The sequence below is a fragment of the Magnolia sinica genome, chromosome 15 (assembly GCF_029962835.1).
Source record: "Magnolia sinica isolate HGM2019 chromosome 15, MsV1, whole genome shotgun sequence".
NCBI classification, from domain to species: Eukaryota; Viridiplantae; Streptophyta; class Magnoliopsida; order Magnoliales; family Magnoliaceae; genus Magnolia; species Magnolia sinica.
In genome coordinates, this window is record NC_080587.1 from 68,856,493 (window position 1) to 68,873,371 (window position 16,879).

The following is a 16,879-nucleotide window of genomic DNA, read 5'->3' on the forward strand; positions in this document are numbered from 1 at the left end:
CAGCGGCCCTCCTGTTGGTGCGGTACCTGCTGGCTACATCCTACAGTAGAGCAACGCTGCTAGTGTGGCAACCAATAGCTCTTTCCGGTTAGCATGTCCCCTGCCAGGGCCAGTCTGATCAACCGTTTTGTGGTGGTGAAGTGGAACAAGCCTAGTAATCTATGGGTAAAGGTTAATGTGGATGGGTCTTCCAAAAATAACCCAGGTTCAAAGGGAGGTGGTGGTGTTTGTAGAGGAGACAGTGGGCAGTTCATCTTTGCTTTCTCGATGGGTCATGGGGTCGGGTCCAACTCCTATGCGGAGCTCCGGTCGGTGCATGATGGGCTCGTTTTGTGCCTCTCTATGGGCTTCAATCGTGTAATAATCGAGTCAGACTCGCAGCAGGTGGTGAATGTATTAATGGGATCTCATAGCTGAGTTGGAAGTGGAGTTACTGGATCTGCAGGATCAACAGGCTAAAGAGTAGGGGTCAGATAGTGTTTTCCCACATCTTTAGGGAAGTGAATGCCCCAACGAATGCCTTGGCGCACCTGGGTAGCGAGGACCAAGTTTCTGTCTATTTTGGCCAATTTTCAGACCTCCCTTCCTGGATCAAAGGCCTCATTTTCCTGGATAAGATGGGCTTAGGGGCGATCAGGGAGCTTTAGAGGCAGGGTAGTGCGGGTCCCTCCTTTTGTCGAGTTTTGGTTTTTTATTTTGTCGGCTTCCTTGGTGTTTAGCGTTATGATAGGTTTCCCCATGTCCTTTTTCTCCCGGGGAAACCCGAAAATTCTATAATTACTTCCTTATATCAATGAAGCTACAATAAAAAAAAAAAAACAAAAAACAAAATAAAATACATTACATTGGTGAGTTGATTAGAGATATTAAAGTTAATTTAGGAATTAAATTCAAACCCCTATAAATATACCATACATTGCTACTTTTGAAATACAAGATATTCTAAATCCAGGGTGCTAAATACAACAAGAAAAATTCCAAATCCAAGTTATTTTAAATCCATGGTACCAAATGAGGCCTAAGCTTTAAAAGAATAAATAAATGAAAAGATGTATTTTGGGCACGATACATTCGGTGTGTTCAAATAATTGGTATGCATACCATACTGGAAGGAACCGGAATATCGCAGAGCCATCATCGTTTTGTCTAACCGGCATATTTGTCTACTAATCGGCTTCATTCATTTACTGGGGTTTGCAGGGATGGCCAGTTTCTGAAAAAATAACACGTATTAGAACTTCTTATCTTCCTGACCTTTGGCTATTAAAGCATCAATGGGTAACACGATTAATTAATAATCAGAAAATAATTGATAGATAGAATTGTCCCACAGCCTTGATTTTAGAATCATAACCCATTCTTAGTGGGGCCCAATTGATGGATGGACCCGATTGATAATTCATTCTTCAATGTGCACCACAGAAGGCGCAGTTCCCTACCAACTTCTTACAAAGAAAATGTAGCGATATGATTGGTGGAGGAAACTTCTTAGCATTATCGTTAGCTTGGCCGTCTATTCGGCAACGGATGGAAGTCAATTCATGTACACGCATCATTCATAATCCACCCAAAGTCTCCATTTCTCCTAGAGCTTAACCCAAGAAAGAGAATATCATCAGTCAAGGATCATGAGCGGGAATCTAGAAGCAGTCCTTAGTTCGGGAGAGAAGATCCCATTACTAGGCATGGGAACAGCGGCCGCGGCCATCTCTGATGATCTCGTGTCCACATTCATCCAGGCTATCGATCTTGGCTACAGGCACTTCGACACGGCGGCACTGTATGGGACGGAACGGTACCTTGGTGAAGCCATAGCAGAAGCACTCCAGCGTGGCATAATCAAGAACCGCAGCGAGCTCTTCATCACCTCCAAGTTATGGTGCACCGATGCGCACTGTGACCGGGTCCTTCCGGCGCTCAAGGAAACCTTAGGGTAATTATCTAATTCTCCTTGTCTTAGTTAACTCAAAACTCAGCCCAGTCCGATCGAATTATTTGGTCCAACTCGTTACTGGTGGGATCAAGGATGCTTCCAGCAAGAAATATATCAAAGGGTTGATGCCGGGCTAGCTGAAAATCTAAGCTTGTTGGAAGCTTGGTCTAAAATTTTCCAAAAACATAGTTTTTTATGATTACACCAGTAATGATCTGGTAAAAGGGGATTGTTCCGCGCAGGCTCACAGTGGTTTGAGTAGCTGGTTGATGGTTCGGACAACCCATCGAGTTGACTCATTAACCGAGTCGGCCAAGATTTTTAGCTGAGCTATCGTGAAACTCAAAACAAGCACTATAGAGAGAGAGGATTGGTTGCCCACGTGTAGTGGGCCTAAAATACGAACGGTCCATGTGATGCGGCACCCCATGAAACCCCATGATCAATTTTCACCATGATCCAGAACTCTAATGGGCCATAGCAAAGAGATGCAAATCAACCGAGGAAACTGTTTTGTTTTGCCAAGATAAAAGTTGGGCTAAGATATTTCACGGTGCTGCATCACATGCACTATTCTAATTTTGGGCTCACATCACATGTGATGACTTCTCAAAAAGATTTCACGAGGAGTGGAGTATGCAAGTAGTTAAACCAATATATATATATATATAGATATATATATATATATATATATATATATATATATATATATATATATATATAGGGAAAAGGTACTATGCGCTCCACCTCACAAGTCCGTCCCATGAGATCGAGCTATGTGGGCCCCACCGTGATGCGTTTCGAACATCTACCCCATCAGTCAGATGCACCATTCCATCCTGGTTCTAGGTCTCAAAAATCAAGTCAATCCCTGACTTGTTTGGGCCACACCACATACAGAAGTGGAGAGGGGCCGTGCACCATTAAAACATTCATAACCATTTTTTGGTCCCACCGAGATGTGGTTTGCAAATCCAGCCCATCCATTATGTGTGTCCCACTTGGATGAGGGTTCAGACCAAGTTTCAGATGCATGCAAATTTCAGGTGGGCCTCACCAAGTGCTTTTATATGTTTTAACGATGTCTTCACATGATTTTAGATGGTATGGCCCACCTGAGTTCCGTATACGGATGATTTTTGGGATATTCCATAATTTAAAGGGACTCATCAAATGCATGGTGTTGATGGTCGACACGCATCACGGTGGGGCCCACACAGCTCGACCTCACGGGAGCTTATCATGAGGTCTAACGCATAGTACCTTTTCCCATATATATATATATATATATATAGGGTGCGTTTGGTAGCATATCCAGCCAGTTGGACGACAAGTCACGGTATACACAGCTCATGACCTCTAGAAAACTAAGTGCATGTAAAGACAACCTTTCCAATGGGTTGACCCCACCATGAGAATTACACAGTGCAAAAATCAGATCCATCTACTTGTCGTTGAGCTACACCATTTAAAATAAATAAAAAAATAAATCTATATAATCATTCACAAATAGAAAAGTACAATTTTGATCAACTTGACAAATGGATCTAGTAGATCCTTACGGAAGCCGACCCTCATGAGGGCGACCAATGCACATGAAAATTTGAAAGTTATCCACTCGGTGGACCGTAGCTTACAATCCGATCGGTTCGATTTGAGACGTACAAGAGGTTGAGCTGGTTGAAGACACAGCCAAGCAATAATTTCGTGCGTGAGTGATTTTGGACTCGAATTCTTAGTGAACCCTCCAGTAGTCAGTGTTCTGGGGGCTCCACCATGATATATGTATTTCAACCGTGCTACCCAAAATGAGGCATATCCAAATGCAATGGACCACACCATAGGAAATAGTGATTATTGAATGTTAAAAACTGCTTGGAGCCGAATTAAGCTGATATTTGTGTTTTTTCTTCTATTTAAGTCTATGACCTAAGAAACAGGTTAGATGATCGAGAAATAATCATTACAGTGGGCCTAGAAAGTGTTAAGATGTGGAGCCACATCTGGGACCGTCCTCGACTGGTCGTGAGCCATGCTCGACCGGTCGTAGGGTCCGGCTCGACCGGTCGTGGACCGGCTCGACTCAAAGTCCAGCGAGCACTGTTTTTGATCCCGAGGTGTTCGACCGGTCGTGGCCCATTCACGACCGGTCGTGGGGTCCTCTCGACCGGTCGTGCAGACTGCACGACCAGTCGAGGTTAGGCAGATTCATTCTGCGATTTTGCGCGGATTTCGTGTCACAAGTCCTTTCGCAACTGGGATGCGGAAATGAGAGTTTTCTAAACTATAAATAAGGGTTCCTAGGGTTTTTTATATAGAGAAAAAGTAAGGAAAAATTATTCTAAGGTGTGGGCAAAGGGTTTTTTATGTGCTTCCAAGGGAGAGGTTAGTATATTGCTTTGTAATCTTCGTTCTTCATAGTGGAAGTTTGCATCCGTGATTTTTTACCCTAGTTTGGGGTTTTTCCACGTATATCTTGTCTTGTGGTTTGTTTTGAATGATTTGATCTATTTCTAGTTTATATTTCTTCCTGCTTATCGTTTGTGGGTGAGGCCTGAAATTGGATCTAGGCTCACTGCGTTGTTGGCGTGTTGCGCAACAACTGATATCAAAGCTATTGGTTTAGTTCTATTGGGAGCGATGATGGAAGAAAGGAAAACTAGAATTGAGAAGTTTGATGGTTCAAACTTTGCTTTCTGGAAGATGCAGATGGAAGATTATCTGTATCAGAAGGACCTCTATATTCCTCTAGGAGGAAAAAAGAAGAAACTACAAAAGATGACAGATGATGAATGGTTTTTACTAGATAGGAAGGCTTTAGGAACAATCCGACTCTCTTTGTCTAGGAGCGTCGCCTTAAATATATCCAATGTAAAAACGACAAAAGAATTAATGGAAGCCCTAGCCACCATGTATGAAAAACCCTCGGCATCCAACAAAGTTCATCTTATGAAACAGTTATTCAACATGAAGATGTTAGATGGTGGGAGCGTGGCTGAACATCTAAACGAGTTCAATACAGTCACGAGCCAGTTGGAATCCGTTGGCATTATTTTTAAGGATGAGGTAAGGGTGTTATTGATCTTATCCAGTTTACCAAACAAATGGGATGGTTTGGTGATTGCTGTGAGCAATTCTTCAAGGTCGATAAAGTTGAAATTTGATGATGTGGTTAGTCTAATTCTCAGTGAAGAATCTAGAAGAAAGGCATCAGGAGTTTTAGGGGATTCAGGGAATGCTCTAAATGTTGAAGGAAGAGGAAGATCGCTGAACAAATGAGGCAATAAACATGGGTGTTCTAAGTCAAGGACGAAATCCAAGGGACCTAAAGACAAAGACGGGTGTTGGCATTGCGGCAAGAAGGGGCACATGAAACGTGATTGCAGGACGCTCAAGAAACAAGAAGGAAGCCCTCAAGGCGGGAAGGATTCAGTGAATCTATCTGAGGAGAGTGACACAGAGGCCTTAATCTCGTCTCTTGATGCGAGGAATGAGTTTTGGGTTATAGACTCGGGTGCTTCGTTTTATGCCACTTCACGTAAGAAAGTTCTGCGTGATTATATGTCAGGTGACTTTGGGAGAGTCTACCTGGGTGATGATGAGTCGTGCAGTATTGTTGGAAAGGGAGACGTTCATGTCAATCAGAAAGATGGAACGGTTTTGAAATTGAAGGATGTCATACATGTACCAAGTTTGAAACAACTTGATCTCAGTGGAGCAATTGGCCAATACCGGTTATATGACGACATTCACTAGTGATTCCTGAAAGATCACAAAAGGTACCTTGGTGATATCTCGAGGGAAAAAGGAAGGTACTTTATACATGACTTCAGGATCGTATTGTTCACTCTCAGTCGCATCAACTGGAGTGAATGGGCAATTATGGCATCAGAAGTTGGGACATATGAGTGAGAAAGGGATGAAAGTGTTATTGTCAAAAGGGAAGCTACCAGGGCTGAAGTCTATTGACTTGGAATTCTGCGAGGACTGCGTATATGGCAAGCAGAAGAGGGTAAGTTTCAAGAAGACAGTACGCACTCCAAAGACGTATTTATTGGAGCTTGTACACACTGATGTGTGGGGACCGACACAGGTATCATCTCTTGGTGGCTCACGTTATTTTATTTCCTTTATTGATGATGCTAGTAGAACATTGTGGGTCTATTTCTTAAAGCATAAATTTGATGTATTTGACGTATTTAAGAAGTGGAAAGTTATGGTAGAAAACGAGACAGGTAGAACAGTAAAATGTCTCAGATCTGATAATGGGGGAGAGTACTATGATAAGAGATTTGAGGAATATTGTGCAGCAAATAGAATCAAATATCAGAAAATGATTCAAGGGACACCACAACAGAATGGTGTGGCTGAGCGCATTAAAAGGACCATCCTTGAGCGTGCCAGGAGCATGAGGCTACATGTAAGGTTGCCCAAGACCTTTTGGGCAGATGCTGTGAATACTGTCACATATCTCATCAATAGAAATCCCTCAGCATCATTGGATGGTGGGCTACCAGAAGAAACGTGGACTAGGAAAGAAGTGAACCTTGCACATCTCAAGGTGTTCAGTTGCACTTCATATGTTCACATTGATGTAGAGCACAGAAACAAGCTGGATGCGTGAAAAGGCCTATCTATATGTCCTAGAGGGGGGGGGGTGAATAGGACAATGCCAAATAAACCTTATAACAGCGGAATTAAAAAGAATATGATAGCCAAAATAAATGACAATGCAAGAAAGTAAAATAACCTCAAAATTCAGATCTTGAGAGGTTGATACAAATGTTGTTCTAAGGACAACCTTACACCAAAAACCAGAGTTTATGGTAGGACAACCTTATTTCTAGAAAGATCTTTGTATCAAATCTCAAATCGAAGAGGAATACAGAAATAAATACAAACTGAATTAAAATAAATTGTAATAAAAAATGTATTGTTCTAGGGACAGCCATACACCATAAAAATGGCAGGGCAACCTTGCTGGAACAACTTTTAATGGAAATTAAATAACAAGATGATAAAGGAATAGCAGAAAATAAATTCTATACTATTACAAAATTCTCACAATGCTTGAATTAAATGATTACAACATTCACCATCATACATACATCCCACAAAAGAATAATTAAAGATCAGAAGAATAAATCATTCAACCACAACACAAGGGATTATAGTGGTTCACCTGTGTGTTCACCAACTGTTAAACAACAGCCACACAAAATGCTACTCCACTCCTAATATCCTCACACAGGGGATATTAGCGTTCACTAACAAAATAGGTTTTCCCAGGTTCACCCAAAACCTTTACAATTGTGTCTTTATATGTGGGCTTACACAATTAAAAAACCCCACTTCTGAGTTTTCCAGGCTCTCCTCAGATAACCAATACAACAAGATTTTTCTGGCAAATCTTGAAAGAAACCAAAACAGAAAGGAATTTACATTTAAATGTAAAATACCTGATTATCTCCTTCGTTGTAGCAACCCGGTAGAACCAAATCAGAGTAGATGATTGAATGTCCAAGTTCAATGTCCAGTACTCAATTACAATGGTTCTAATTCTAATAGATTTTAAATTAAACCGAATAGGGCTTGCCTTAATTGATTTTGATTCCAAAGAAAGGGAATAACAATTCCTCTTATCAAATTACATTGGAATAGCAGAAACAAAATCAATTAAATAAAGCTAAGGAAAGAGAATATTAAATAAGCACACTTAGCTTAGATGGAGCACAAAATTATCTCTCAGAAGGTCGATGAAGATTGGCTTGAATGGATTAATTAATTCGATAATTTCTTCTGAGATTCGTGCACTATTTATAGGTGAGCAGATCGCGTCTTCGACTGGTCTAGGGAGCTCTTCGACTAGTCGAAGCAATAACAGATATTTGAAAGATCCAGCAGGATAAGCTCTAACCATTCTATGACTGGTCGAAGGTCTCCTTCGACTGGTCATAGGTCACCTTCGACTGGTCGAAGAACCTGAAAAACATCGCTGGATTTTGAGTCGAAGATTTTCGACTGGGTCGTTGTTCGAGGTGGTGAGGAGGGTCAAGAGGTATGTAGTGGATTAGGCTAACTATGTTAATTTTATCTGAAATTTGTAACAAACTCACGACTGATCGAGAAATTTCTTAGACTGGTCGAAGCAACTCTAGGACTAGTCGAAGAAGGCCTAGGACTAGTCGAAGAACAGACCAAACTCATATAAAATAACATTCGACTTATGTATCCAAAATGACCTACTTCTAAGGTCAACCTATGGTCAGTCAAACCTCAGCCATGAAGTAAGGACATTGAAACATTAGGAACTAGTGACCTTGAAGTATGAGCCTTGAAGTCTTGATGTAGTTCAATCTTGAAATCTTGATGTAGCTCAATCTTGAAAGTGTCTTGAGTTCTTTATAAACTGCCTTGTACTCTTCTTGAAGTCTTGCAGCTTGAGTCTTGTCTTGTGAGCAGTTCTTACATTCAAGTTTGATCCTTGTACCTGTGAGCTTTGCTTGTTGTGAGCTTTGGCTTGTTTATGAATGTTGATCCTTGAGAGAGCTTCACTCATGCAAGTTATATATAACAGTGATTTTGGCACCACAAATTTGACAACAGATAGGGATATAAACTATAGCACTTACATTCTCCCCCTTTGTCAAATTAGTGACAAAACACATAACCAAGATAAACATAAAGTAAAACAACTGGTTAAAGAGTTATGAACCAGGTCATGTAAACTGGCTTACCTGCAAATCAATATTCAATATTCAATATTCAACATTCAACCAGTTTCATTCAATCAACATTCAACATTCAAACATACTCCCCCTGAGTAACATAACTAATGCTACTCCTCTCACAATCACATCGTTAAGAACAAACTATTCTCTCTCTTTTTGTCACAATATGACAAAGGAAACAACAATAAAGAAGAACTAAATAAAGGGATATATGAGAGTAAACATGAGAAGTTATGAGAGTATAGTAACACAGTGATAGACATACTCAGCATAGCTTCACATAGAATAAATATCCAGCATAAAACATAGATAGTATCCAACTCAAAATCAGTCAATCAAGTGCTAGGTTATAAAGATATTACAGACCAAAAATCTCATATAAACTAGTCAGAACCAGAACCAGATGATGGAGCAGGAATAGAGGGATCAAGTTGGTGCATGCCTTTGCTCAATCGCCTAAGATATTTGCGCATGTACTTGAATTATAAATCATGAGCAACAGACATGTTTTTCAACTTTACATTTATATTCTCAACTTTATCCTCTAATGCACTCAGACGTGCATCAATATCAGATGGTTCAAAATCTGGATCATTTGTTGAGTCAGAATCCAGTTCCTCAAAAATGTCATCCATATTAATGTCATCACCAGCTTTTTCATGACCACCACTACCACCACCACCTTGTTCAGGAAGTAGATCCAGCTTCATCTTATTGATATTAGTATTGTTGAAGATTAGATGATGGATAGGTGCCTCATCAACCGGCATATCGACTAACATATGTGTAGCCAATACAGTCATTAAATAGGCAAAAGGAATGTCACTATGACCAGGATGGAGTCTAAACTGAAGAATGAAATGACAAATTAAGGATGGTAAACAAATTTGAGTACCATTGAAAATAGCATGGATAACACGAACCATAAACGAAGTCAAGTCAGATTTATTACCTGAACGAGGATACAGATTAGACACAAAGATTTTGTGGAGAATTCTGCATTTGGGTAACAAATACCTTGCGCGAAGCGCATTTCCTTTTTGAGTCCATTTAACATCCATGTCGCACAAGTCTCTAGTGAGCATGCGTTTTTCAGACATTGAGGGTTTATCAGTTAAGTTATGGATAGGAATACCCTCATCATTCACAGGAATGTCCATAAGGGCTGAAATTAAATGACGATCAACATCAAAAGGCCCTTCTCTAGTAGATATTTTAAAAGTTAAATTATCCTGTGAGAAAACACTAATACATGTAAACATGGATTGGGCAATGGACCGGTATGCAGGCCCACCCCAATGTAATAAGTTAACCCAACCTACAGCTTCAAGCATAGGAAGGATGTCAAAAGGTGTAATATGATTAACATCAACAGGATGTTCAACAATAACATTACGTAATCTAATGTCCTTAACATATGATGGATCATCATTGGGAACAAGAAGATGACGTTTAGAGATAACGGTCAATCTGGAGGAAGAAGAAGGACCACGGGAAGTAGTTTTTCTACCTCTAGAAGCCATTTGCAACAAGGATATCAAGGAATTAAGAAGTTGCAAAGGATTGAGAAGTGGGTTTACTCAAAACAGATTTTTCAAAATCCAAACCCCAAATCTCAATGAAATCCAAAATACAAAGCTTAAAGCTTGAAAAGAAAATAATCTAGACACAAATCTGCAAGAAAAACGAGATTTGGAATACTAACCTTGAAGAACAAGAAAGATGGGTTCGACAAGTCGAAGCACGGCTCTTGAGAGAAGAAAATCGAAATGAGGAAGAAAGCAAAAATCTCCAAATTTAAGTGATTCCTGAGTTCTACGACTGGTCGTGTGTATCTACGACCGGTCGTAGGTCGACTGGTCGACTATACTCACGACTGGTCGAAGAATGCCCAAAAATTCATATTTCTTGCAAATTATACAAAAATTGGAATTCAATCTAGCAAATATATACACTATAATATAAGTAGGCATAAATAATCAATTTAAAATGCACATGCTAAGATCAAATTTCATCTTTTTGAACCTGCTTTTATCGAGAGGTTTTGTGAAAATGTCAGCACGTTGATCTTCAGTAGGAATATATTCTAGAGATATAACTTTTTCTTCTACTAATTCCCTTATATAATGAAATCTAATATCAATGTGCTTAGTACGAGAATGCTGGATAGGATTTTTTGAAATATTTATCACACTAGAATTATCACAATGTAATAACATAGAATCCTGTTTAATTCCATAATCACTTAGCATTCTTTGCATCTAAACAAGTTGTGTACATGCATTACCAGCTGCGATATACTCAGCTTCAGCTGTTGAAAGTGATATAGAATTTTGTTTCTTACTAAACTAGGAAACTAGACAATTTCCAATGTAAAAACAACCACCACTGGTTGATTTTCTATCATCTAGATTACCAGCCCAGTCAGAGTACCCAGCTAATTGGGCACTAGTCTCATGAGGATACCAGAGACCGAGATTTACAGTACTTGCGACATATCTAATAATTTGCTTGACAGCAATCAAGTGAGATTCTTTTGGATCAGATTGATATCTTGCGCAAATACCAATACTTAGAGAAATATCAGGTCTACTAGCAGTTAAATATAACAAACTACCAATCATACTCCGATAAAGTTTTGAGTCAACATTTTTACCATTAGAGTCTTTTGAGAGTTTCAGGGTAGTACTCATAGGAGTATCGAAATTCTTGCCATTCTCAAATCCAAATCTCTTGATTAGATTCAAAGCATACTTAGATTGAGAAATGAATATTCCTTCAGGTTATTGCTTTACTTGCAATCCAAGGAAATAAGTCAATTCCCCAACCATGCTCATTTCGAACTGTGATTTCATCAAATCTGCAAACTCAGTAGTCAAGTTAGTACAAGTTGATCCATAAATGATATCATCAACATAAATCTGCACCATCAAGATATGATCATTATGTTTTTTAACAAACAGAGTTTTATCAACAGATCCCATTTGAAAATTATGACTTAAAAGAAATTTCGTTAGTTTCTCATATCATGCCCTGGGTGCTTGTTTTAATCCATAAAGTGCCTTTTTAAGCCGATATACATAATCAGTATTTTTGGAATCTTCAAAACCCATTGGCTATTCAACATAGACTTCTTCATGTAAATCGCCATTTAGAAAAGCACTTTTCACATCCATCTGATAGATCTTTATCTTTCTAAAACATGCAATGGATATAAATAGTCTGATAGATTCAAGACGTGCTACTGGTGCAAAAGTTTCATCGAAATCAATCCCTTTAATTTGAGTATAACCTTGTACCACTAGTCTAGCCTTGTTTCTAATTATATTTCCACACTTGTCAGACTTATTTTTGAAAATCCATTTTGTTCCAATGATGTGTTTATCTTTAGGTCTTGGTACGAGATACCAAACATTATTTCTTACAAATTGGTTGAGTTCTTCTTGCATCGCAACAATCCAGTTCTCATCAGCAAGAGCTTCTTTTACATTAGATGGTTCTATTTGGGATGTAAAACATACATAATTACATATATCCTCAAGTTGTCTACGGGTGCGAACACCGGTGAGAGGGTTTCCAAGAATTTGTGTGGTTAGATGATCTTTAACAGTCCTCAACTCAAAATCAGTCTGATTCGATGAAGTATCGGGTTTATCAATGATTAGTACTTCATCATTATCTGAATTAGAAATTGGCGTGTTTAAGTGATCATCAATGACAACATTAATGAATTCTTAAATCACACCAGTCTTTTTGTTCAGAACCCTATAAGCTCGACTGTTTAAGGAAAATCCTAGAAAAATACCTTTATCACACTTCGTATCGAATTTTCTCAAATTTTCACGATCACGTAAAATATAGCACTTGCTGTCAAAAACTTGAAAGTATTTAACAGTAGGCTTTTTATTGAACCACAATTCGTAAGCCGTTTTATTATTATCTTTGCTAGTGTAGACTCGATTAATAATATAGCAAGCTGTGTTGACTGCTTCAGCCCAAAGATTTTTAGAGAGCTTCATGCTATTCAACATGACATTAGCCATTTCTTGAAGTACCCTATTCTTTCTTTTTACAATTCCATTTTGTTGTGGAGTTTTGGGAGCAGAGAATTCATGTAATATTCCTTGGTCGATACAGAACTTCTCAAAATTGCTATTCTCAAATTCAGATCCATGATCACTCCGAATTTTACTGATTTGAGAAGATTTTTCAGTTTGAATCATTTTGAAAACTTTTCTTACTTCTTCAAGGGTTTCAGATTTATCCCTTAAGAAGACTACCCAAGTGAATCTGGTAAAGTCATCAACTATTACCAGGATATACTTTTTCCCACCATGACTTTCTGTTCCGGTAGGTCCTATCAGATCCATGTGGAGAAGTTCGAGTGGTCTTGATGTGGTATTTGAATTCACCTTTTTGTGTGAGTTCTTTGTTTGTTTGCCTATCTGGCACTCACCACATATTTTATCTAATTTCTGAAGTTTGGGTAAACCTCTTATAAGTTCTCGTTTGCTCAATCTATATAAATTTCGATAATGTACATATCCAAGATGTTTGTGCCATAAATCAGTCTCGTCTGTATGGACCATGTAACATGTTTGATTAGATGAGCTAGATTCGCTAATAATATAGCAATTTTCAGACGTTCTACGTCCAGTTAATATTACAGAACTCTTATTATTTAGTATCTCACAGCTTTGATTAGAAAACCGAATACTATGGTTATTATCACATATTTGAGATATATTAAGCAAGTTATGTTTTAAGCCTTCAACAAATAAAACATTTTTAAACACAGGAAGATTAAAAAGTTGAACCGTACCTTGGCCTATAATCTTGCAGTTGCTACCATCACCAAATGTAACTGAACCATCAGTCATATCTTTCAGATCCGTGAATAAAGCTTTGTCACCTGTCATATGCCTGGAGCATCCACTGTCTAGGTACCACTTTGAATGACTTGTTGCTTTGAAAGTAGTGTGAGCAACCAAGCAGGTAACTTTAGGAACCCATTTCATAACTGTTTTGGGTTTAGGAACATAATTGATCTTCTTTTGTGTATATTTGTATGAATGACCTATAGAGTTAGATTTTAAGAGCTCCTTGAGTAAATCAACTATCTTTTCAGCTAGTGGATTTCGTTTCTTATTAAAGTTGACATGGCTACTTCTAGGTTTTTGAAAAGTTTTTGAATTTCTAGAAAAATCTTGATAAGTACTTTTCCCTTTTGAGTTTGAGGACTCTCCTTTAACAAACATAGGAGGAGTATACTTTTGTTTAGGAGGTAGATTTTTATCATAGCCCAACCCGGATAGATCGCCACATTTTCTTGATTCGGATAAAAGTTTCTCTAACTTTGGATCACCTTGGGCATATTTTCATGTGTCCTTTAGACTCAGAAGAGAAGATACTTCAGTTTTAAGTTTCTCAATTTCAGATTTTAAATCAATAATTAGGGAGTTTTTGAAATCCAAATCGCATTTTGATTTTTCAAAACAATCTGAAATTTGTGATTTTTCTAAGACAAGTGATTCAAAACAATTTTTGAGTTTAGAAAACTTTTTTTTTTGAAGTTTAAGTTTGACAGCAATTTTACAACTTTCCTTATATAGGGCATTGTAAGCGTCTTGAAGATCATCTTCATTTTCACATTCACTACTCAGATTTTCTTCACTTGTTGAGTCATTATCTGAAAATGTGAATTTGACTAGAGTCATAAGAGCTTTAACCTCATTGCCCGACTCAGTTTCAGAATCTTCTGATTCAGAAGAACCTTCAGAATTAGATGATTCATCCCATGTAGCCAACATACCCTTCTTCTTGGGTTTGTCCCTTTTAGGACATCTATTTGCTGAGTGCCCATATTCTTGACAGTTGTAACATTGACTATCTTTCAAAGATTTTCGAGATTTGGGTCTAAACTTCTTTTTATCATTTGATTTTTGAAAATCAACCCTTTTCTTGCTTTTGAAAATCTTGTAAAATTTCTTAGCTAAAAGAGTCATATCATCTTCTGAATTAGAATTTTCTTCTGAATTACATTTAGAAGATTTTAGTGCGATAGATTTACCTTTAGGAGCTTTAAAGTTTAACTCGTAGGTTTGTAGAGAACCAACTAGTTCTTCTACCCTCATATTATCCATATCACGAAGTTCCTGGATTGCGGTTACTTTAGAATTGAACCGTTCAGGAAGTGAGCGTAATATTTTTGCACACACTTTACTTTCTGGGATTTTATCGCCAAGACCCCACATTGAGCTTACAATGTCATTCAATCTAGTGTAAAAGTTCATAAACATTTTATTTTCCTCCATATGAATTTCTTCAAATCTAGTTGTGAGGAGTTGGACTTTAGATTTTTTGACAATTGTAGTACCCTCGTGTGTCATTTTTAATATATCTCAAGCTTGCTTTGCAGTATCATAGGAAATGATTCTTTTGAACTCATCCGGTGATAGTGCGCAAGTAATTGCATTTAGTGCTTTAGCATTTGTACTACTCTCACTTTTCTGAAGAGTGGTCCATTGGTAATATGGTATGACTTTTATAGATTTTGAACCATCAACCCCAGTAACTTCCATGATAGGAGGATTCCATTCAATCATTGTGGCTTGCCACACATTTTCATCCATTGATTTGAGGAAGATCCTCATTCTGGCTTTCCAATAGGCATAGTTGGAGCCATCAAAGGGTGGAGGCCTTATGACTGAAAGGTTATCAAAATTTGACATCTTAAATAGCTTAAATCGTTAGCTCAGGAATTAAATCCAAGAATTAAAAAAGAGCTATTAGGCTCTGATACCACTTGAAAAGGCCTAGCTATATGTCCTAGAGGGGGGGGGAGGTGAATAGGACAATGCCAAATAAAACTTATAACAGCGGAATTAAAAAGAATATGATACCAAAAATAAATCACAATGCAAGAAAGTAAAATAACCTCAAAATTCAGATCTTGAGAGGTTGATACAAATGTTGTTCTAAGGACAACCTTATATCAAAAACCAGAGTTTATGGTAGGACAACCTTATTTCTAGAAAGATCTTTGTATCAAATCTCAAATCGAAGAGGAATACAGAAATAAATACAAACTGAATTAAAATAAATTATAATAAAAAATGTATTGTTCTAGGGACAGCCATACACCATAAAAATGGCAGGGCAACCTTGCTGGAACAACTTTTAATGGAAATTGAATAACAAGATGATAAAGGAATAGCAGAAAATAAATTCTATACTATTACAAAATTCTCACAATGCTTGAATTAAATGATTACAACATTCACCACCATACATACATCCCATAAAAGAATAATTAAAGATCAAAAGAATAAATCATTCAACCACAACACAAGGGATTATAGTGGTTCGCCTGTGTGTTCACCAACTGTTAAACAATAGCCACCCAAAATGCTACTCCACTCCTAATATCCTCACACAGGGGATATTAGCGTTCACTAACAAAATAGGTTTTCCGAGGTTCACCCAAAACCTTTACAATTGTGTCTTTGTATGTGGGCTTACACAATTAAAAAACTCCACTTCTGAGTTTTCTAGGCTCTCCTCAGATAACCAATACAACAAGATTTTTCTGACAAATCTTGAAAGAAACCAAAACAGAAAGGAATTTACAATTAAATGTAAAATACCTGATTATCTCCTTCGTTGTAACAGCCCAGTAGAACCAAATCAGAGTAGATGATTGAATGTCCAACTTCAATGTCCAGTACTCAATTACAATGGTTCTAATTCTAATAGATTTTAAATTAAACCAAATAGGGCTTGCCTTAATTGATTTTGATTCCAAAGAAAGGGAATAACAATTCCTCTTATCAAATTACATTGGAATAGCAGAAACAAAATCAATTAAATAAAGCTAAGGAAAGAGAATATTAAATAAGCACACTTAGCTTAGATGAAGCACAGAATTATCTCTCAGAAGTTCGACGAAGATTGGCTTGAATGGATTAATTAATTCGATAATTTCTTCTGAGATTCGTGCACTATTTATAGGTGAGCAGATCGCGTCTTCGACTGGTCTAGGGAGCTCTTCGACTAGTCGAAGCAATAATGAATATTTAAAAGATCCGTGGGATAAGCTCGATCGTTTCTACGATCGTCGAAGGTCTCCTTCGATCGGGTCGTAGTCACCTGATCGGTCGAAGGATTCCTACGATCGGTCGAAGAACTCGAAAAACATCGCTAGATTTTGAGTCGA

The 16,879-nt window shown here is 38.0% G+C and overlaps 1 protein-coding gene across 1 annotated transcript in view; it reads left to right on the forward strand.

The window, feature by feature from the left end:
* Positions 1-1,556: 1,556 nt before the first annotated feature.
* The window catches only part of LOC131226707 (non-functional NADPH-dependent codeinone reductase 2-like), a 79,854-nt gene continuing 64,531 nt past the window's right edge, over positions 1,557-16,879 (forward strand). The window contains exon 1 of the mRNA XM_058222345.1: positions 1,557-1,933. Within this exon, the coding sequence (XP_058078328.1) occupies positions 1,629-1,933 (305 nt within the window). The 5' untranslated portion in view covers positions 1,557-1,628. The remainder of the gene's footprint in view (positions 1,934-16,879) is intronic.